Source organism: Podarcis pityusensis, assembly GCF_964106645.2.
Source record: "Podarcis pityusensis genome assembly, chromosome: 1".
Taxonomy (NCBI): domain Eukaryota; kingdom Metazoa; phylum Chordata; class Lepidosauria; order Squamata; family Lacertidae; genus Podarcis; species Podarcis pityusensis.
In genome coordinates this window covers 97,035,372-97,058,976 of record NC_138028.1, presented here as the reverse complement: position 1 = coordinate 97,058,976, position 23,605 = coordinate 97,035,372, and the positions used below count along the sequence as shown (strand labels likewise).

Genomic DNA, 23,605 nt, shown 5'->3' with positions numbered 1-23,605 from the left:
GTATCTGGTCTATAAAGTTAGATAATATGCAAGTTAAATAATAGCCAGTGGACTACAGGTATGGTATTATTTGGCACAATGGTATTTTATCACAGTGAAGTACTCCTAGTTCTTGTCATGCATGTTCCAGTTACTTTATATTCTGTTCAAAAGTGCTCTTAGCAAGCCAATAGCTTTAAATAAGTTAATGGTTTCCTGGATGAGTCTTCTTTTAAAAGACCCTGAGAAGACAATGTAATACATATCAATAAACATATAAGATATTATTTTGGGCACTGCACCTTCACAAGATACTTTTACGGCTGGGGAAACCTTGACTTACAGAAAAGCTATCATGCAACACAGCTGAAGTTATTCATCTAGAAATTGCAGAACATAATTCTTAACTCTTAACTTCCCATCTGTGTGCTGTACCATCTCTCTGTCTCTCATCATATTCAGCGTTCAGCTTGGCTATTTGGTCCATTCATGCACACAGTATATATGCATAGAAATCTTATAAAATCTGGTATATATATTAAGATGCTACAAGTAATTATCTCAGTTGCATTTTTCTTTTGCTGAGTTGCAGAAGCAAGGATATCAGGGAACCTCTTTGACTGCTTCTTCCCCATCCTCTGTGTACCTACTGTCTTACAAAAATGTTTATAGCATAATCCAGGGATGGCAGCTGTTGCCCATTGAGGCTGGTGAGGCAAGGAGAAAGTTAGCTATTGGTAGGGGGAGTCAGGGATAACAACAGCCAGAGCTAAAGTAGGAGGAACACTGCAAGACTGCAATCCTGTACACAGTAACACAATCACGTGAGAATAAGCTCCACTGAGCTTAATATATTTATATATATATAATTTAATACTTAAGACGGTTTACTAAGTGGTTTACAAAATAAGAAATATTTGGAAGAATTTATTGTCTCACTAAGACAAATGTTCCATCAGCGCAAGCATTTCAGCTTGCCAGAAGGAATGACGCCCCCCTACTACACCATGTGATAATTTGGAGGTTCCTCTGACCTCCCCCCTCCCAACCCAATGGGGGCTGCAGGAAGAAGAGAGGTGAGAAAGCCTTGTGGAAGTCTTTGCGCAGACATTGTGCACTCATTAGGTGAATCCCACCCAAGATCAGGCCCTACGCTCTCTATGCAAATTCCACGCCTACTGCCACTTATGTCTTGCTGCATCTTTAGGCATCTAAAGTTACAGTATTTACACCAATTCCATGTGTTTTGAGTCTTCACTCTTTGGGTGCACAGAAAAATACAGTTCTTTGTGCTAGAATTTTACACTAAGGTGAAGATTTTATTTTATAGTCTTGAATCCAGGCACTCCAGTCCATTAAAGTTCTTGATAATCATCTAGCTTATAGCCAAGCACTTTCTTTTAACATCATTTTTCGCTTTCCAAGAACAACTCTGCAAAAGGTTCTGCAGTTTAATTTAAAAGCAATCTGATCAGAAAAGAAAGGTCTCTCTTTTCGTATACCTTTGTTATTGTAGGTATCCTTATTTAGTGAAAATGTTGAGCTGAATTCAATGGATCTTGAAATGTTCTTGAAATTGAGGGTTGTTGGTATTGTATAGTAGTGAGGCTATTTTTCAATCCCCATCTTTGGGCTTCTTATAAAGAAAGGGAGACAAGTGATGAAAAAATAAATTTCAATGAGAGACTGGAATTGTCTTGATAAGAGAGTTTTTATGTGTTATTTGATAGAATGCTTAGTAAAGATAATGGCTATAAGCAGTAGAGTTAGAATGAAGTTTCAGCATTTAAAGTACTTTGGTTATGGCAACAAAATCTGTATAAAGCATTTTCGTTCACTAGTTCTAATGCTGATTAATTCAGCATTACACTCATTCAGTTCTCTATAGCTTTCTCATTTAAACAGAAACATTAAATGGGCAATGATTGTATATTAAATTAATGTAACAGTCTTTCTTCAGTCCTTATCTGCCCACCCAGGTGTTTATTAAGTAATAAAGACATTGGTGAATTTAAGTTTTAATGCTTTAATCCCACCTTCACAAATGCAAGTGAAGGGTTCTTTCTTATGAGACCACACTTACGACAGTGTCAATATTTTTCTCTAATAAGTATCTGTCTATTCAGCATAACCTAATAAGTACCCAACCTAGAAGTTTGATTAAGTTACAAGTCATAGTACTAGACAGGTACAAAATCAATGAAAAACCAGAGGAATCAAAGCTGTCTAAAATGCCAATTGTAGCTCATTTGCTTACAATTTTTGAATGACAGAACTACAACAAATTTTGGAGAATGGAATACGCCTCTCCTTGTTTTCAGCCTCTCCATTTCATTTCTCCACAGTTTTCTGCCCTACTACCATTAAAACAACACGTCAATATCACATGCATTCTGCGCATGTCCAGTCCTCATTGGGCTGGTAGGGGGATTTTATTAATGGAATCCTTTAAAAAAAACCAGTAAGCCTTGGGTTTTCAGTCTAGCTACAGCCCCCCCCAAAGGGAAGGTTCTGAGCCAAGAAAATAATAGTGGGATGCAGGAGGAAGATCAGAGGAAGAAGGGGGTGCAGCTAGGTTGGAGGCTGAGCAATCAAGTTTTAAGTGAGACTGAGGCAGCTGAGGAGGAAGAGGAGACTGAGGCTGTGACAGATCCCCAGCCACCTGCCAGTTCCACTGTTTCCTTCCCCCATCCTCCTCTGCCCCCAAGAACGAGAAGGGTGTTACATGTAGCAGAACAAAAGGCACAGAGAGCCCCACCTTGAAGGAGTTTGTGACTGTTGGGTAGGCAGCCGGCTGGGGGGGAGCCTTAGGAGGAAGTGGAAGGCTTAGATCCTCAGTTCTGTCAATGGTCTCAATAGGCTAGTTTTGCCTGTGGAGTTCTCTGTTGGGTTTTGTTTCTCTGAATAAAGAATCAACCTTACTGCTCATCCCTGAGTTTCTGCGCTGAACTGCAGCTGAACCATCCCTGACATCTGGTAAGGGTGAACGAAGCCAGAAAATCCACCTGCGGGTCCCTCCCAATAGTAGTTTTAGGCACCATGAGTTTTGTCAGGACTGGGAAGGGGAGAAAAATGCCAGCTGTGGATCACTGCCTCCCTCCATTTCTTTTGTGATTGCCTTCTGTTCTGTAGTCAATATGAACCAAGAAGTGGGAGGCCTTTGCTATGGATGCTTAAGGACAATTCTTCATACCATTCAGGGTGAGAGCCTGGGTGGATTGGAGAGTGGGGCTCAGAGTGTAAGGTGGTAAGTTGCTCAAAAGCCATATAGTGGGCCCCTCTGTGTGTGAGAGAGAAGGAGTTGCCATAGATGAAAAATGGGCTGGGAACTGTTACTATAAGACCATTGGTTGTGCACGTATTTGTTAGGTATTTGGCTAAATTGGAAATGATAGCTTTTGTCTTCATTGTTGTTTTTCTTGTTTGCCTTAGGGTAGAGTTGCTAATTTGTTCACTGGACCTGTTCATATGATTTTGGTATACTGTTTTTGCTCCGTTTATCTCTATTACTTTTGTGCCCTGCTCTGGGATTGAAAATATTCAATGAAAAGTGGGCTACAAGCACTGTAATTTAATAGATAAATGGATTCACTCTTAGTTTACATAAATGGGGCCTGCATCAAAATGTTAAGAGTGTGGAATGTTCCTTTGCCTGTCAGCCAGATATGCCTTCTTCCATTCCCGACCACCCAGGTTTTCTGAGTTCCTCACCCACTCCCAATAGTCCACCACATCCTGTGGCTACTCCCCAACTTAGATGTGTGTTTAAAGGTTTTTCTGTTTCTGAAAACCTTTGAGTTCTGCCAGAGCAGTTCTCTCACATGAATGGTACTGTTTTGGCTACATAGGAACTTGCACTCATAGAACTGAGTTCACTATACTTTATGCCTTAGCTAGGTAACCTTTAGGATCATTTCTGGACAGTAGTGTACCGAGAGACTTGGCCTCTCTCCAGGCTCCTCACACAGACAAGTAGCATTTATACCTGGTACAACTGTTACCACCCTAATCCTCCCCATTCTGCTGGATGCTTTAAGGGTGTACCACCACCTGGAAAGGACATCTTTGTAGGCGGAGGCTGGGCTACTAGAAACCCAACATGGACTTTAGTTGTAAAGAGGCCGCAAGGACTTGACAGCCTTATGTGACACTACACTCTGTGAGCCTACAGACAAACTGATGGCCACAACACAAGATTCCAAACCTTATACAGTTGCTTCCAGACCTCCAGGAGCAGCAAGAACAACAAGCCTAAAGCCCAGAGTGGTAGACAGTGTGCATGTCTTGCAATCCAAGATATTCCTGAACCTACTCAGAAAGTGTAATTCATTAGACCATAAGTTTTGCATGAAACCCAAGTTCTGCAGGAATCAGTGAGGCAAGCTAGTTGCAACTGCAGTCCCATTGATTCCAATACAACTGAGATGCAGCTGACTCTATTTAAATAGTGGTGGTGATGATGGTGGTAATTTCAATTATTCAAATTTCCTAATCCTTACATAGTAGATCATAGTTCTACCCACTGCATATTAGGCCATTAGCTTTACAGATCTTACAAATGATACTGAGTTCATACATGACCACAGGTTTAAGTACCTACCTCCCAACTTTAGCCATCCACTATGCTATACCAGCTTTTAAATGAAACCTGAAACCCAAGTATAGTCATATTTTGCTACTGTGTCAAATGGCTCTCCAGTTAGTAGTATTTATATGTATGATGATACTTGTTAACTGTATTACAACAACTATTCTTTGTTGTTACTTTACTATTTGGACCAGGTGTGGGGAAACATGCTACCACCACCCCTGCCAGATGTTGTTGGACCTGAACTCTCATCGGCTCCCAGCCAGCATGGCCAATACTTAGGAGTATCAGTTCCTGGTTTAGACTCTGTTTTTTTAGGTTTCACAATATCCTCTTAAAAAATATAGCCAGATGCATTGCATGGAAGGAAAGGATATGATTAATGGGGTCTATGCATTAAGTCTGGCACGTGTCATACTGTAATGTCTCTATTAAGCGTGACATATTTGAGTAAATAATGTTCGCCTTAGAAAGAACTGAAAAACCAGAGTCAGATTAGGTGAGTGCTTTAATGAATTATTGAGATAGAGCAGAATTGTGCAACAAACTAAATGGGATTGAATGACAAAGTACAAATAGATCACACTTGCAAGGTTTGCTTTTAGAACCGAAAGGCATTGATTTGGCAAGGCAGAGAAAACGGGGGAAAAAATAATTCCAAAAGTTCCTCCCATGTGAAACAAAGAGCTACGTGCAGTAGATGTATTTCTACTTCCCGCCCCCTCCCCAAAGTAGTCTTTCATCATGAAACCTCACAGTGCTTGAGAATGCAACTTATCAATGTCAGTCTTAATTTCTTCCATCAACCCTTTTGATAGAAATTGAAAAGAATCATTTAGCAATCATCTTATCACTGTTGTAGTGTTTGAACCATTCATTTTACACATGATCAGATAAAGGAATGATATTTGCTTTATCTCCTCATTTGCCATCCAAAGAAATCTATAGTACTTCTAAATGTCTTTGCAGGCATATAGTAGGTTGCCAGCTGTGAAAACACTGTCAGATAAAACCAGTAGCACTGAATCAATTTCCATTCTCTTTTTTGTGTGGGATATATATATATATATATATATATATATATATATATATGGTTTTCTTTTTTTTAAAAAAGGTATCTATTCTGAGGTGTTGCAGTTTGATAAGAAGAATGGCAGCAGATCACGTTTTTCAGCAGTCATTTATGTGTGCACAACGTTACCTGTAATCACAGGTCTTCTAGCACTTCCAGAGGGAGGCTTGTTTCCTAAGGCATCCGAGAGACAACCCGGTTTTTTAAAAAAATGTATTAAACCTAACAAGAGCATGTGTATACACAGACATCATTCTTTGTAGTCACCGCTTTATGGTTTTTGAAGAGAGGACTAGAGAACTGAAATGTAACCGAAAAATTGACACTGGAAGCATATGTGCCAGTACATTTTTCATGGAAGTAGTTGAATGCCTGAAAAAAAGGCATCTGTTATATGCCTTTCCATTTAAAGAACGATCCTCCTTTTATCAACTTTTTAAAGGGGAACATTAAATAATGGTTCAAAATCAACATACAGGTCTGATTTTGAAAAGAAATGCAGCATAATATCTTCTTGCTTTAAAAGTCAGCCTTCATTTTTTAAAAAAAAATCTTATTTATTTAAATCATTTATAGTCATCCTTTTATCAATTTCAATACAGTTTACAAAAAGTGTACATATTCAGCAGATAAAAGCACAATTAATCTTTGTGTGATAGAAAATTAGTCTCCACTCTGGGCATCATCTTTGTTATAGGAATGATTGGACGTTTGCTAAACTCTGAAAGTTCTTCGGATAGACATAGTTAACAGGGACTTGTTGAAATGGTGTCATATAGAAATAACTGCACTTCAGGCATATACACATGTAATAATAAATCGTTGTAACTTGAAGATTATATAAAACCCTGTCCTCCCTGAATAATAAGAATCTACCATGCATTAGTATCTTTTAAATAATGTCAAGTTACTGTTCGTCACAGTCTGGCGGAGACAAATAATTGCTTTCTGCTTCTAAGAGATAGTACACATGGCACTTGTCTAATTGCCAATTTTTCTGCAGCATTACTGTGGCATGCAGTTTAGTTATCCCTCCACTAAAGAGAACACAATAGCATTTGGCTCAACTTCCTTGTTAAACAAAGTATTTAAAAAAAAAAAAAAAAACTTTTAACCTTCCGTTTATGTAAAGCTAAAATACTGTATTGTGATATCAAGGATTCCAGAAAAACTAGTATCTTCTTTAAGCTAGATGCAGATGATATAGTGACTAATGTCTGGAAATATGTATGTGTATTTCCTAACTGATAAGCACTTGAAGAGCTGATTGTACATAGTAATGTGATATAAGTCAATGATATTGTACCAGTTTGTACCATTTGATTATTTGAACGTTGGGTAATTGAGCCTGTTTTGCTTTTTCTCAAAAAGGAAAGTGTTTCTGTTTGTTTGCAAGATCCTATCCACAATTATGTTCTATTAAGTTCAGTGAAATATATGTGCTTGCAAGTAGTTTTGTTGCTTGCTTCCCCCATGTTTTTGGCCAATCGTAATGGTGGAATATGTTCTCTATGCAGTGTTGTTGTTTCAGGCTTCCCTTCTTCCAGGGTTTCTGTAAGTTGTAACTGTGGCCTGGGTTGCACGTCACATTAAGCCAAACCACTGCTTAGCACAAATGTGTGAGAGCTCCTGGAGAAGAGATTGCAGACATTTTGATCCTCCCTGGTAGTTCTGCTGCTGTGTTGTGCTTGAGCAAAGTAAAGGCTTGACCTACTGTGCCATCCAAAACTGGACTCGTGGCTTTATTCTCCCACAGGGTAAATATTGGTCACACTTCATAGTTAGTTTAGAGAGAGCTAAACCACAAGCCTGTGTTCAGAAGACACACTAAGCCTAGCCATTGCTTTGTTCAAGAGCAAAATGATACTGAACTCCTCTCTGGGAGCCTGCACATTTGTGCTAAGCTAGGATTGGTTTAGTGTGACTGCAAACCAGGCTTTTGTGTTCCAAATATACTTTTCAGTTAGAAACCGCATGTTGGTGGCATCCATACGTCTCAGGAGAGAATGGAGGAGTGTGCTTTTGGGGGTGAAGTCAAACTGTTGGAAGGTTACAACATCTTTAGAAACCGATATAGGAGAGAGATGTTTTGTTGCAGCTGGGGTGGATGAAGGTTGTGCACAATGCAGATGCACATGGCGTTACTTTTTTCTGCACTCCTCCCAGTGGTCATTCCTCCTGTGATCACTGCTATGGATACACAACCTGACTGTCTCCAGGCACTGCACTCATCTGCAAGGGATTCCCACACGACAGCAACATCAGTATGACATGTAAGCGTTTTTTCAAACGCCAGGGTGCTCCAGTGGCCAGGTCACAAGTATCTGCTTTTAAAGTTAGTCTTCTAATTTAGATTTTGCATGTAATATGATATGCTTCATGAGAAACCTTAATGCTTAGGTGGCTTTTTATAGTATGCTTCCACTCTTGAAAGGGTCAAGGTTTTTGTAATTGTTATACAGGCCACCCCGGATTTGGGGGGGGGGTTGTGTTCTAGGTCTTCACACGCATCAGTGGAGCGTGCATAAGCCCGTTCCATCCCGCTCCATCCTGCTATTCCCTGTTATGCCCCCATCCTATCCCTCCCTCCAATTACACCCCCTTTCCAAGCCACTTCTGGGTCACCATGATGCGCAGTCATGGCCGCACATCAATTGGACAGGTGCAAATCGGTCATTGTCTGTACATTGGATATAGATATAGATGTAGACAAGCTTAAAATGTGAGCCAGCTCCCTATTCAGGAAATGAGTGAAGGCCATTTAGATTTTAGAGTAGATGTCCACCAACATGTAACCTGGCTCTGACAGGAACATAGGACGCTGCCTTATACCAAGTAAGAAAATTGGTTACTCTAGCTCAGTAGTGTCAATACTGACTGGCAGCATCTCTCCACAGTTTCAGACAGGGGTCTTTCCCAGCCCTCTCTCTGCCGGCAATTGAACCTTGAACTTTTTGCATGCGAAGCGTGTGCTTTACAACTGAGCTATAAGGTTGCACTGTTGAATCCTAAATCATGTAAGACCCATCAAGTGAATTAATATTAATTACCCACCAATTTTCATTCCAGAATTATGTCTCCAAAGCTCAAACTAGCTTTTATATTTCAGACATTTGTTGCATGGAAAACACACTTCTTGAAATAAATCAGTATTCGAATGTTGGCTTTAAATCATCACCATTTGTTACTAACTGCTGCTTCCTGCTTAGCTACCGCTCGCTTCAGATTCAGAGATTAGAATGTCATTTAGTCTGGGGGAGGTGAATTTGTGTTCTGAAAAGGAGGGGAAGCCATTTCCAATGCCATATTTGTATCCATTCATTCTTTTGTGTCGGGCCTGGTCTATGTAAAAATCAGAAGGTCATTTCTGGCAGATTGTCCTGTATATATTGTGGCTGATGTATTTAGGTCCTGTAATACTATTGCCAGAGTAGACATGGGGACAAGAGTTGACATTTGGGTTTGTTGTAGGGTCTGGTCCTTGTTTATTTCTCTGTTGTGTTGCCTGCTCTTGCTGCTGAGTAGATGTTTTTGGTTGAGGGTGGGGTCATTGGTAAAAAAAAAAAAGAGTACAGAATTGTCACCTAAGGACTGTGAGTAGTATCATTGTCCAGGATAAGCTTTAGATATCTGATGATTTGTTGTAGTGGTTTTATCTGGGAGTCATAGGTAACAAGAAGTGCTCTGGGTCTGTTTCATAGTAGATTATTCCTTGATAGAAACCAGACAGAAGCATGTAAATATCTGTAGTAGGTTTCTGATATAAGTTGGTGCTTGTATGTCCATTATGTAGTTGCACAGTAGTGACCAGAAAGTGGATGAACTACATGGGCTGATTTAGGCTCAGATGAGTAGTGTTAAGTAGCTGAAGCCTTAGCTGAACTATATTTCACCCTTTTACAGCCATGTCAAGTTTACGCCTGACAACTGGGGGTCACACTCTGTGCATCTGAAGGATCTGGTCCGTGAAAGCTTGTGTTATAATAACATTTGTTAAGCTCTTTAAGGTGCCACAAGACTCTTTTTGTTATTTCTGCTGCAAGAGACTCACAATACTTTCCCTGTGGAAATTATTACTGAAGGTGGTTTCACTGCTTCTCAGACTTGTACATGATTTGACTTTAAAAAAAAACTATAAACAACTGCTTCGTTCAGCTTTGACTAATTAGATCAAATGATGCTATAGCCCTAAAGAAATAATCCACTTTAAAACTGACATTGATTTGGCAGATATCTATTAGTGTGTGTGTTTTTTCACTTGTTTTAGCATTTCCGAGAATGGAAAGGACAGGCAAATAAAGAGATCTGCTCTGCCATCTGTAGTTTGAGATTGTCTTGCCAACAACACATGTAGCTTAAAAGTGTTCATTAGTAGCACACAACAACAAAAAAGGCTGTAAAAACCTATTTGCATTGGAGGTGCTATGAAAAAGAGAGACTAATATTTGGAAGTTAGAACATTTAAAAATTATTGGGCCAGCCTGGACTGTTATGGTCTCCACATATTTTTTTATAAGGAACAGTTCAGTGCAACTTTGAAGGTGTAGGCATGTCCCATTCTCACTTATGGCTTGCAGAACAAAATTACTAATATTACAGCAAGGGCTGAACAGAGGAACAGAGTGGCTGGGGTCCATTAATTAAATGTGAATCCAAATGATGTTGCAATGTTTATTTTTAATAATGTGTACTCTGTTCTTCTGCACAGCAGTAGTCACTCATACGCACAGCAGTAGTTAAAAATTCAACAAAAGCAAAAGCATGAAAATTGTCAACAGAATCAATAGTTTGTTTAAAAAGGGAAACTTTTCAATTGAGTATACTGCTGCAGTGCACTTTATATGGGGATGCCTTTGAATATGGCTCAGAAATGAAAGCTAGTGCAGAATGCAACTGGGTGTTAGTTGGGGCAAGACACTCTGAGCCTATTACTCCAGCTGCAATGGTTGCCAATTCATTTCTGGGCTCAGTTCAAAGTGCTTTAAAGCCCCAAATTGTTTGAAACCAAGTTAAGTGAAAGGACAGTGTGCATCCATGTGAATCCATGTGAACCATCAGAGGTTCTGCTTATGGATCCACCAGTGGATACAGTTAGATGGGTGGCCACATGAGATAGGGATTTTTCATTGGTGGGACCCTGTTTATGGAACTCCCTTCCCGGTGAGTTTTATGTAGCACTCTCCTTGTTTTCTTTCAGAAGAGCCATAAAATATCATTCTGGTCAGCTTTTGCTTAAGATGAGCTGGGGTGGCTCATATTCAGTGTTGGGAATGAGGGTGCCGGCTATGGTGTTTTTATGTAGTCTTGGTATCTCCTGATTGTCTGCCTTATATATAAGGAGTTAAATTATGTATTCATTTTAATTACGTAGTTCATAATGTTTTATTGTGTTGTGATTTTTATTGCAAGCCGCTTTGGGAGGAGCTGTGATCCTGAAAAGCAGCATAGAGGATGTCAGTATAAATGAATAAGCAGAGAAATAGAATTGGTAGCAGAACACAAATAGGGGAAACTAACCTAACTTTTTGGAGCAGAGTTGCAGCATCACATACAGGGTGCCATGGCAGAAAATGCACTCTCTCATGTTGCCACAGCCTTGGCTCAGAAACCAATGCATTGTTAAAGGCATGGTTTTTAGGCAAAATATTTATATGGGATCATATGAGGAGAACTTCTTAAGATTCACAGTTTGAAAGAATGAAAACAGAATTTGAAAGAGCCTTGCTAACTAGGGCAGAGTTAAATAACTAATGGAGAATATTATAAAAACATCAATACATAGGAACATAAAATTGAAAGGGAAAAGATTCGTTACATCATTTTGAGTATCGTCAGCCAATATGAGATAGCTCACCGCAGTATATTCTGAAGTCCTTTATTCAGTCTAATTTGAAATTGCCCAAGCAGTGGAACTTCTAACTTTTCCCTTGAGGAAATCTGCCACAATTTTAAAGAGCTCGCTATCGAGAGATGTTATCAGACATTTAGCCTAAATTTTGCTCAGATTTAAGCCAGCACTTCTAAATCGGTCTCTTGGGTATTTACTTTTTAAGCTACATGTAAATTGCCATTATAATCCTTTTAACCGCTATTTGGAGATACTAGCTCCAGGACACATGGGTAATATATTTAAGTGACAGAGGCTGTGTTCATGTGAACAAAAGCAAATATCATTAGGTTCTTCAGTAGGAGTTAATCAGAAGTCTGTGCCTTCCGTTTGGTGCTGTTCATGCTTTGTATACCTAAATGCATTCCTAACTTGCCCTCCACCCAAAAGAGAATATAGAAATGATATGAAGGGTGGGATCATGTTTTGCACTGAGCACACCCAGGATAAAAGCAGGATCCCACATCCTACAAGCCATATGTTTAATGTAACATATCTGGTGCTGAGATTTGTTTGTTTTTTGGAAAGGATATAATCTTGTTGGTGGCTCCAACAGAACAAGCTTTTTCAGTGTTTGCATCATTTCATCACTTATACAGTGGTACCTCGGGTTACAGACGTTTCAGGTTACAGATGCTTCAGCAGGAGGCCCCATTAGCTAAAGTGGTACTTCAGGTTAAGAACAGTTTCAGGTTAAGAATCGACCTCCAGAATGAATTAAGTTCTTAACCTGAGGTACCACTGTAGTCTGTTCCCATTTCTTTTACCAAAGTTTGTGGCCCTTCTTGTTTTCCTCATTTGGAGGATATTTCCATTTTCTGAAGGAAGCCTTCTTGCCTCTAATAATTTCCTTAACTCTGTCTGTTGACCACATTGTTGTCCTCTTGGCCCTCCTTGTACCTTTCCTGATCTGCAGTATACATATTAGCCGAGCTTCTATTATTTTGGTTTTGAATAACCACCAAGAATTATTGAAGGATTTCAATCTCTTCCTTTCAACCTCCTTTCTACCAGTCCCATTTTGAGGAAATTTCTTCATTTGAAGGACCCAGTGCATAAGTCATCATTTCCCACTCCATCACAAACCCCATAAATGTAGATTGATGATAGGAACCAAAATTATAGTTCCATTGACAGCCATAAGCAGGGATCCAACACAAAATGTACAGAGGGAGAGGGAGGAGGGAGGAGCTGCCATAAACAGAGTTACAGCATGTAGCAGTCTTGACTCTAGAATTCAGAGAACAAAAGAGGCTTGGGCTGGAGTTTTTCTCCCTTGGAAATAAATCTTTTGAGAATTGCAAGCTCTGGTTGTGAAAGAGTGTGCTGCCTTTCTATATGGCTGCCTATAGCAGTTTCGGTTTCTTTGTCTACATCATTCCCTTTTGCCACTAGACATTTGAATTCATTTCTGTAAAGCAGTGGTTTTCAGTCAGTGTGCCATGGGACCCTGGGGTGCCTTGAATGATAGTCAGGGATGCTGCGGGCAACACTGGCCTCTGTCCCTCTTTTCTTCCCTCCCTCCTCTGATACCCTCTCACATCTCTGCCTTCCAAAGGCTTGCACAGCTGTTTATTGCAGCAGCCCTGGCTATAAGCTCCACAGGCAAATGGTACTTCTGGGAGGCACCTTTATTTGGGGGGGGGGGTGGAGAGAAGCTCAGAGACCAGGGACAGCAGCAGCAGCTGCCTGGAGGACTCCCAGAGAGAGGGGAGAGAAGAGGAGGCTGAGGGAACCCTCCACAAGCAAGGGTGTTCAAAAAGGGGTGAGGGACTGCCACCTGAGAGCCAGTGTGGTGTAGTGGTTGAGAGTGGTGGACTCGTAATCTGGGGAACCGGGTTCGTGTCTCCGCTCCTCCACATGCAGCTGCTGGGTGACCTTGGGCCAGTCACACTTCTCTGAAGTCTCTCAGCCTCACTCACCTCACAGAGTGTTTGTTGTGGGGGAGGAAGGGAAAGGAGAATGTTAGTCGCTTTGAGACTCCTTAAAGGGAGTGAAAGGCGGGATATCAAATCCAAACTCTTCTTCTTCTTCTACCTCTGCAGACAACAGGTGAAATAACTGGGCTCCTGAGCCCCACAGGGGTGCCGCAGAAAGAATGTAGTTGGTTAAGGGAGCCATGGACTCAAAAAGGTTGAAAACCTCTGCTGTAAAGTCTTCTCAATTATCAGTGCTTTAAAGGGGGATTTGATTTAATTGCCTTCCAGTTCCAGAATATTTGATATTTCTTATATTACATGTACTGTGCAAGCTGAAGAGGTGGGCATCTAATTTGTACAAGTAGAAAGATTCTGTCATGTATTTGTTTTCTTCACTGTACAAAACTAATGACACCTGCTGAAACTAGAAATGAGGATTAAAATGGTATTCAGCAAAAGGAAAATAAATTAAGCCAAACTGGACATAGTGAAGGCTTCTGTTATAGTTGGATGCTGTGGTCAGAAAATATATTATTGTAAAGAGGATTCATAGACTACAACATCATGTGGTCTATAATAAAATATCTGAGGCCTTACCACTCCACTGACAGACATGGAAATGTCAAAACAAAACTCATCAATGAAAACAAAAGGCTTAGGAAAGCAGAATATTTTCTGGATTGTCTTCCATCTCCACCTCCCTGCAATGTTAGTGAATACATATAGATCAGACCATGTGGTGAGCATGATTAGATTTGAATGTACCTGCAGGGCGGTTATGGTTGCCACTGCCAGCACCCTTTGGGAAGAGTTGCTTTTTAAGTCTGGCTTAATACTCTGCACAAAAGAAGCAAGCTGAGTCAACTGATCACACACTCTGAGCTTTAATTCCATGTATGGGGGCTGTCCGTGGTGCTGAAATGACAGTCAGCTATGCAGAAGCAAAATTACTTCCAAAGTTATTCCAATGCTTTCTTAATCTCACTTTTTGTAAACTGAGAATGTTTTCCTACTCAACCAAATTGCATCTGAAGTTAAGTACATGTAATAGCTAGAAGGTGTGTTTAATATATATATATATATATATATATATAATTTGTCCTGAAAAAAACCCTATGATTTAAGATACTCACATTCTACCTTGACATTTATTCTGTGTAGCCTATAACCCCATAGAGTTCCTACACTGTGTTGAGGTTTCTGTGCTATAAACTAGTGAGGTGCAAATGAATTTGGATGCCCATACTTGAGTTATATAACAGGGACAATATTTCTTGCTGAAGTCCCAGATATCAAAGACTGGCACATCCACAAATAATTAATGAACTGGCTAAACAGGCAAACATAATCACTGGTAGCAGCTAACTCTTTTGGATTGAGATGCCTTCTGTTAACTCAGTGAACATAATCATATATTGTTGTGGATAAAATCAGCCCACAGCAGTGTGTGGAGTCTAAACAATAATAGAAAAAAGCTGTGATGAAAGTCCCCCTAGAAAAAAACAAAATACTACAGTTGTAACAAAACTGTGTTATTCTTTGAGCTTTGTGTGGAAATGCTCCTGATTAAACTGAATTCAATTGCATACTTAAGCACTTTGCTTAAGAAGATTATGAATTGGGCCTTTTATAATGTATGTCTCCTAATCAAACAGACACAAGTTAGTCATGCAGCTATGATTAATTCTGTGCTGAGTTTTTTATTTCAGTTGAGAAACAGCACTTTTTTCTTACGAATGAAAAAATAATCTAAGCCAAAATACTGGAAGGACCCCATTACCATAAGTATAGTACTTCTTTGGTACCAAATATGTTTGAACCTACGATCCACTGGGTCTGTTCTAGACCAGTATTGTACATTATGACCAACAGTGGGCCTCTGAGATCTCCAATGTTTTACCTAGAGATGCTAGAGGCTGAACCTGATGCCCTTTGTGGGTGAAGCCACTTTCCCACCGCTGCACAAAAGTTGTTTCTTCAAGGTGTCCTTTGTTTTTTGTAGTTTTTGTCAGGTTCTCCAAATTACACTGTATTCCTCTTTCTTAGAATCCTGCTGCCAAATGAGGACGCTGGACAGTGGGATAGGAACCTTCCCTCTTCCGGACTCAGGAAACCGCTCGACTGGACGACACGTTTCTAAACAAGAACTGGATTTAGAAGCTGACGTTTTCATATCATCTGCACAAGCTTTCCCTCCGGCTTCTTCTGAGAAAGCCAAAACCCTTGAGCGAGAAGTGCCTTCAACAGCTAATAAGGACCAGGGATCTGTGGAGAGCATAATAACACATTCAACATCAGATCCTGCCATGACTGCTAAGGGTGTACAGACTTTTCAGAGTCGCCTTCCAAAGCCAGCTTCTGCAGGTAAAATGACAGTTGTACTGGAAATTAGATCTTTTGTGCCCTGGTGCCTGTTCCCATTAGTGGAGACCTGTACTAATGACATTGGATGAAAGACATATGAAATGTACAGCTGAAAAGACTCTTCAAGTCACTGCAGAAGGTTAACAAGCTGGAGACTGCACTGACATGGAAATCTTGTTAAATAAAATACTAATCTATTAAAAAAAATGCTGTATGACACACCATGTCTATAAGCAGCCCAGTGATAAATTTAAAGCATACACCAGGAATGTTTACCAAAAACAAGTCCAAGAGGCTTCAGAAATGTCACAACTTTTGCTTCCTAAATTTTCTTTAAATATAGATATGACAGTATTGTGAAAGTTAAACAGCAGTTGCTTTGCTAATAGAATGTGGTGACTTATGATGAATGTTGGAATGAAATTTTCTTCCAATGAAAGGACAGGTCCCCATGATTACTCCTGTAATATGATGTTTACATTTTCAAAGTTAATACACCACAGTCCCAGGGATTAATGGACTGCTGCCCTCTTGTTGATCAGCATGGGTTGAATCCCTATTAGGTTAGTTGAACTTTAGTGGTATTTAAGTCCTGGTATCTTTTTACATAGATTTAAATGGGACCTAAATGCAACTAACGTTATCCAGCTTGATGTGTCAAACCTTTCATGCAATATAATAGACATTTTATCATAATCAGGCTGGCTACTACAAGGGATGCAAGCTGTGTCATGCTTAGCTTATATTAAGACACCCACTGCTTGTTAAGTGTAGTTGTTGAGAGTCCTGTTTAATTCATGGCACTGTTAGGGTGGTTTAGAAAAGAGGTATATTTTGTAAAGCATGGATGTGCTTACCTTATTGACTCCAGAAAACTGTAGCATGGCAATAACACTTCAAAATCATGTGCAGAGATACTAGTGGATAGTACAGTTTTCAGACATTATCCAGGGGTACATACTTACAACATAAACTGTTAGATACTGGTTGCTCCCCTGGCCAACAAGATTTACACTGGAGCAAGTGCTAACCATGAAATAAACATAAAGCTTGAAGCAACCTAACAATAAATGTAAGTTTTTGATAACTATGACTACAACACAGGGATACATCACTATACAAGGAGCACAAAATGCTGGAAATCCAGCTAGGGAGCATGTGCCCTTATATATAAAACATATAAATCAGTAACAACATGGAATAGAAGTGGCATACCAAGTCCCCAAATCTTCCATTTGTTGTTCTTAGGAGTACTTTTTATTATATGTATACTCAGTATAGTTCCTAATGCATAAAGCTATTCATTTGTTGCATTATGTATGGGGTTCAGGGCTGAAAAGATACCTTTAGAATGAATGCTTGAAGCACAGCAGCGCTTGTCTTTGTTGTTGTATTGTCTATTTCCTCCTACTCCCCTGCATTCATCAGTACCAACAGTGGTTTGCCTGAATGCTTACCATATCCCTGACTTTCAGAACTTCACTCAAGGCACTGTTGTGATCATGGAGATAGCAGCTTACTTTAAGAACTGAGGGCTAGAGAAGGAGGGAGAAATCTATTCCAATGTTGCCCTGATGGTCCTTCAAAGTGGCTTCTGAATGAAATACAGGCCAAGATGCTCAAGGCTAGACTCCCCACCCTCATGGTTGCCTGCAGGCCATTCTCAACACATTCCTCATGCTTCCTCCTCTGTTTAGCTCTCCAGCATTCCTGTGGAAAGCCAGCCCCAGGGAACCAGCTTAGTAGATAAATTTAGGGCAGAGAGTACTAACATCCCCTTTTCTACCCTTCATGCTTTTACTAAGCAGTGGCAGCTTTGGGTAGCTCATGGAGGAGGCAGTGACTGTGGGAACACTAAGCCATGCCCATCAACCATGCTGCATTTTCATGCATGGATAATCCCACCCTTTCCTCAACACTCCAGACACATAGGACACAACACTCAGGGCCCACAAAGGCTAAAAAAATTGATCTGGACAAGAATTCTAGGAATGGACACACGAAAATGAAATGTAAAAATCTCATTTCTGCACACAAAGATAGGGCTGAAGTGTTCTGACTGGAAGAGGAAAGCAAAGGAGAGTATCATACTTTTTCGTGTATAAGACTTTATTTTTTATTTTAAAAGTATGTTAAAAATTGGGGGTCGTCTTATACACAGATAGTGCATAGTGCATAGAGGGGCTATGGGATTGGTTGCTGCTGTGAGCCTAAAACCAGTGGTGTGGTATTGGTGGCTGCGGCAAGGGCTGGTGTTGATTTGCTGTTGTTGCGGCAATAGGGCGGGCAATTGGCGGCCTCTGCTGGTGGTGGGACAGACGATAGGTGGTTTTTGTGACGCATGTGATAGCGTAGGTCAGGTGGTTGAGCGATTTTCAGTAATACCCCCCTTAAAAAAGCTCAACAACTCTGGGCAATCTCGCCCCATTTTCTTAATATGTAGTCCCCCAAAATAGGGGTCATCTTATACACGGGGGCATGTTATACACGGAAAAATATGGTAAGTTATCAGCTTTCTCATGTATATCTTTCCCCAGTCCCTCTAGAATTAATGTATTTTATTAATGATCAGCTGTATTATGTTCTGCCTTATGAGAACCATGCGTCAAAATCCCATCTTTTCTCTCTTACGGGTTGGCGCCTCTGGCAATGGCGGATTTCCTCCGATCGGGAGGAACCCGCTCCGTGAAAAACAGGGTCTGAACCGCCACGGCGAGGCGGAGACCCATTAAAAACCACAGGCGGGAGAAGCCTGTGGACGTGGGATTCGGCTGGCACCTTTGCGCCTCCCCTACTCGCGGGGAAACCCTGTTTTGGGGGTCCGGAGCGACGTGGGGTGAGTGGCGCGGTGCTTTGAATCGACTGCTTCTTTCATGGAGTGAAGCCGCATTGCTGTTGCCGGAGAGCGCTGACTTTTTCCTGTGGACAATTGGATTTTAAACAACTACTCGTGAGTAAAACGGAAAATTGGATTCTTAAATACTTCAATTTGGCACTGAAATGGGAAGGTTATAAACAGGAAGTCCGCCTCCCGTTTTTGTAAATAGACTGAAGCAAAGACGTTGCAAGTAAAGCCTTTGAGAGCTTTTGGCAAGGGATTAAATTTTCACCAGTTTAAAAATACAGAACCCCCCTTGGAAGCAGGAGAAGAGGGGGAGATTTTTTGATCTAGTGAGCCTGCAGGAGAGAGTGAAAAAATCAAATTACCACTGCTCTGAACCTGGGAACGGGCTGCCAGATGACATTTGGAGAGAGTGCTTTTGACAGAAAGGATTTGACAGCTAGCTAAACAAGAGTAAGATACTGTTTCCATTGTCCCTTTCTGCGTTTAAAAAAAAAGAGGAAAAGTAACTGAAATTTTATCTTTAATGTTTGAAATTGCGCTTGAAAGAACTGATACAAGTGGAGACTGTTTCCCTCTAGAGGGAGCTTTTGAAACTGTAACAGGACTGTAACTGGGGGATTTCCAGCTGCAGAAAAGGAGTTTGGGAACCAGAGAGCGACCTTGGACTATTTCAAAATGTTGACAGGAGAGGCCATTGTGACTGTTTTATGTAAGATAAGCTGTTCGCTGGGACAGCTTCACAAGAAGATGGATGATATGACTCTCAAAGTTGATGATTTGGAACAGAAAGTGACCAAATTGAGTCAAAAAGCGAACACTAACACAGAAATAATTCAGGACTTGGTACAGGAACCCACTTTGGCAGGACAAATGGTGGAGGAGAAGGAGGAGAAGGAGAATGCAGCTGTTGTTGAACATAAAATAATACAAGTGAGATCTGGGGATTTACAGAAGCAAATTGGAGATTATAAATAGAGGCCTTCTATGATTGAATCTAGGAAAAGCCAGACTCCGAGGAATGGATCCCGGTTTGGATTAAAGAAGGAAAGTTGGAAAGAGCGCTCTATGCAGGGACTAACTGACTTTTGGGACATGGACTCGGGTCTGGAGGAGATTGAAGTTTGGGGGGCCTTTGGAATTGGAGGAATCTTGAAATATACCCGGAAATACTTTATGGACTGTAGTTTTAACTATGGAAATTCAGCTGATCTGTTCAGAAGGAAGAAAAGGATTGACAGGTTGGAATTTCCCCGAGACTGGCTATTTAGCATTAAAGAAAATGAAGAAGACCTGCAGAAGGGACTTGGAAAAGAGTTAAGAGCCTCGGACATAAGATCACCAGGTTGATGGACTTTATGGAATTGACGGAAAGGACTGGCAGAATCCAAAACCTGGGAGAGGAGATGGTGGAAGAAGATTGGAAAATTTAAAGTTTATATATAGACTTATGGTAAAACTAATGAGTGATAGAAAAATGGTGGAATGATTTTTTATTTTTTATTATTTATGGGCTTAACAGAAATGTTATAAGGAGTTAAGCACATATAAGTAATTTAGTTTTAATGGAAAATAAGGTTAAAATAATACGTTATTTACAATATCACAGAAAATGGAGAAAGATGGAAAGGATTTGCTGAAACAATTAATAGAAGTGGAACACAAAAAGGGAGGTGTGAGGAGGTCGAGGAAACAAGGGAATGAAAGATAGAGTATGGAAAAGAGATGATATATGTTTTTAAATTGTTTTTGTTTTGGGAGTGGGGTTTGTTTAGTTCAGCTTAATGTGTTTAGTTTTGAGTTTAGGTTGTGTTTTGTATTGTTTATATATTGTATTGTATTGTGTTTTTCTTTCTGTTTTTTTCCCTTTGTTCTTTTTTTCTGTTTTTTCTCTTTTTTGCTTTTTTCTCTCTTTTTGTAATCTATAAAAGTAATAAATATTATTTTTTAAAAAAACAAAATCCCATCTTTTCTATACATTAGCCATGTGACTTCTGTTAGAGATGCATTAGTGATTAGTCAAATGTGGAAAGTAAAGGCTTGTGATAATGAATTAGATAAGGCTAGCATTGCGTAATCCACAACCCCAAGGTAATTTGAAGCACCTTGGGGTTGAGCCAATATAATTATTATCTTTAGGAACCCAAAATCAAGGTACCAACCCATTATTTGAATAATAACTGAGACCATAATTTTATTAATTGTTATTGTTAATAAAACAATATTTAAAGTTAAATTGAGAAATCTTTAAAGACAGCCATCCAGTCCTGCAGCATGCAAAGAACACCCAGATCTATGCAAGGATGACAGATACAAGTCCAAAGCCAAGCAATTATATAGACATTTAGGACAAGACCTGTTGAAACATTCTGTATTCTCTGGATCATTTGAAGATCTGGACCAAAAAACTTATCTCCGCTGGAAGGACCAGCCCAAGACATTTTGCTGCCTGAGGCAAATGACAAGGTGGTGGAGCTGGCCTTGCCAGCCTGTTTAAACATGGTAGTTGATGTAACCTGTGAGACATTTGGCTAGTTCCCATGTCCCTGCCTCCATGTTAGGATCAGGACTCACCCACTTACTCTTCCATTAGATGGGAATAAAATGAGTCTGCTTAGATCTTGTTAACTTCAACTCGGCTAAGTTCTGAATCAGGCTTTCTAAGTGCTTCATAAAGGAGAGGTGGCAGGGGGGACTCATGCAAAAGGACCACAGTAATATGTTTAGCCTGCATAACTATGAAACAGAATCACTCTCTACCCCCCTCCCATATCCATGTGAGAATTAGAGATTTGGCTGAAGTCTATGGCAAGTGTACCAAATAATGTTTTGCTAATGTGTCAATATTTAAATTGAGCAAAAGAGTAAATAGGCAGCATTAAAGATTCTTGTGAGTTTATGTGAAGTATTCTAATTAAACATGTTGGAATTTAGTTGATTTAGCAATATTCCCAGTGCAGTTTTGCACTGTAGTTATAATGGAATGCAAACACACAAATTGTACACCCTTCATTGGAAACTCCCCTGCTCATTTCAAATCAAAGCAAAAGAAAAGATATTTTTAATTCACGTGTGTGTGTGTGTGTGTGTGTGTGTGAAAAAGTGTATTGTTAATTAATAGCACAACTAAGGGAGATTCAGAAGAGAAATCTTAGTTATAGATTATATGCTACATGCTTGGATAGCTACATGTGTGACCTCAATTCAGCAGTGTGCTATGCAGTAGACTTCATGATTAAACACTGTCATTATAACAAATTGAATAGAAACTGCAAGCACTGAATTGCTTCATAAGAAGTCAGTAGCAATAAGATTGTCCTGAACTTAATGCTAATATTCACTGCACCAGGCTTCCAGGGTTTGTTTCTTAATTAAATTGTCTTGAAGGAATGTAAAAAAGTAGTATATAGCAGATTGGGAGGTCAACTTTCCCATTCTCAGATTTTATCATCTGACCCATCTCCCCCATCTCCTCCCTCCCCCTTTCTCATACACACACACAGCAATTATCAGTGAATTCTACAAAACACAGTGAATTTACTTGCATGTTTGTTCTACACAATGTTGTTTCAAAAAGAAAGAAAGAAATGAGTTGGCTGAAAGCATTTGTGCTGAGATATTTTTCTTAAAGTCTGCCAGTTTAAATTATTGGCCCATGGTCAGGGATGATGGAAATCATAGTCCAACAACAAACAACATATGGAGGACCACAGGTACCCTACTCCTGATCTAGGTCTATCCGTATTTACCCTTCCTGCCACCCAAACACATTGGGAACGGAAAGAAACTGTGGGAAATGGAAAGAACGGTTTCTGAACCCTTCATGTCACAAAAACAAGGGGTTGCACCAGCCGTGTTCTTTACTCATGAGTTATTTACATGGAAGTGCAAATCCATTTTACTGGAATCATAATTGGGACCTGTGTGAGATGGGGCCTATGTGGGATATGTTGCACAATCTATTCCTCACTACTGCAAAATAAATAAATAAAGTTTGATATATATATATATATATATATATATATATATATTAAAAATGCATACATGAAAACCCAATCCAACAGAGGTTTGGAAATGTTTTCTGGGCTATTTAAGGGATGAGGCTCTGGAGACTCATTTCTCCTTTTCCTCTTCTGTCCAGTGGATGTCTCTTTCCCCATTTACTGGGTAACCATTTCCGATATTGCTTTCGGAACACATTGCTTTCCTAACACATTAAGCAAAACTCGTCTTTGTAGAAGTGCAGTGCATTCAGGGTGGATCAAGTGAAAGAACTTGACCCTTTCATGGAAATGGAATCAAACGCTATTTTTCACACTCTGATGTTCAAAATCTTTTGCTGCTACTTTCTCTTACCCAGGAATAACGAGCCCTGTGAAAAAAAGTGGACAAGAAGAGAGTTCTCTGACTTCTGTATCATTAAAGCATTCAGAAAAAGAAAAATGTGGCAACAAGATGTTTCCGGATTGGAGCAGCAAAAAAGCTATTAAAGCCAAGGTACAAATGAAAGAGGCAAACCGGACACATATATAATTTCCTTTAAGTAGCTCAGGCAACAGACAATGGGGCTATAGTTTCGTTTTGCTCTACCTACATGTGAAGTAGGTAGAACTGTATGCTTTGCATACAGAATGTCCAAGCTTGAATTCCCAGCATCTCCAGATAGAACTGGGAAAGACTCCTGCCTGGAACCCTGGAAAGCTACGTCCAGTCAGAGTAGACAGTACTGAGTTAGAAGGACCAATGGTCTGAGTTGGTATAAAGCAGGTTCCTGTGTTCCATTTTCTCATGAGTGTGACTGGCCCAGGCCACCAATGGGAAGCAAGTATCAACCACTGCAAATGTTAGATTTTGGGTACCAGGAAGAGTAGTAAAGTAACCAGATTGCTAAGTACCTTGTGTAATATTAGTCTAACAACCTCACAGAAATAACTTCATATTCAATTATCACCTT

General features: G+C 39.9%; 1 protein-coding gene across 12 annotated transcripts in view; it reads left to right on the top strand.

Moving 5' to 3' along the window:
- Positions 1–23,605, top strand: part of NCKAP5 (NCK associated protein 5) — a 627,572-nt gene that overhangs the window by 544,611 nt on the left and 59,356 nt on the right. For all 12 annotated transcript variants that reach the window (XM_081005049.1, XM_081005050.1, XM_081005048.1 and 9 more), the window contains 2 exons: positions 15,492–15,809; positions 23,012–23,148. In XM_081005049.1, coding sequence (XP_080861175.1) covers positions 15,492–15,809; positions 23,012–23,148 — 455 coding nt within the window. The remainder of the gene's footprint in view (positions 1–15,491; positions 15,810–23,011; positions 23,149–23,605) is intronic.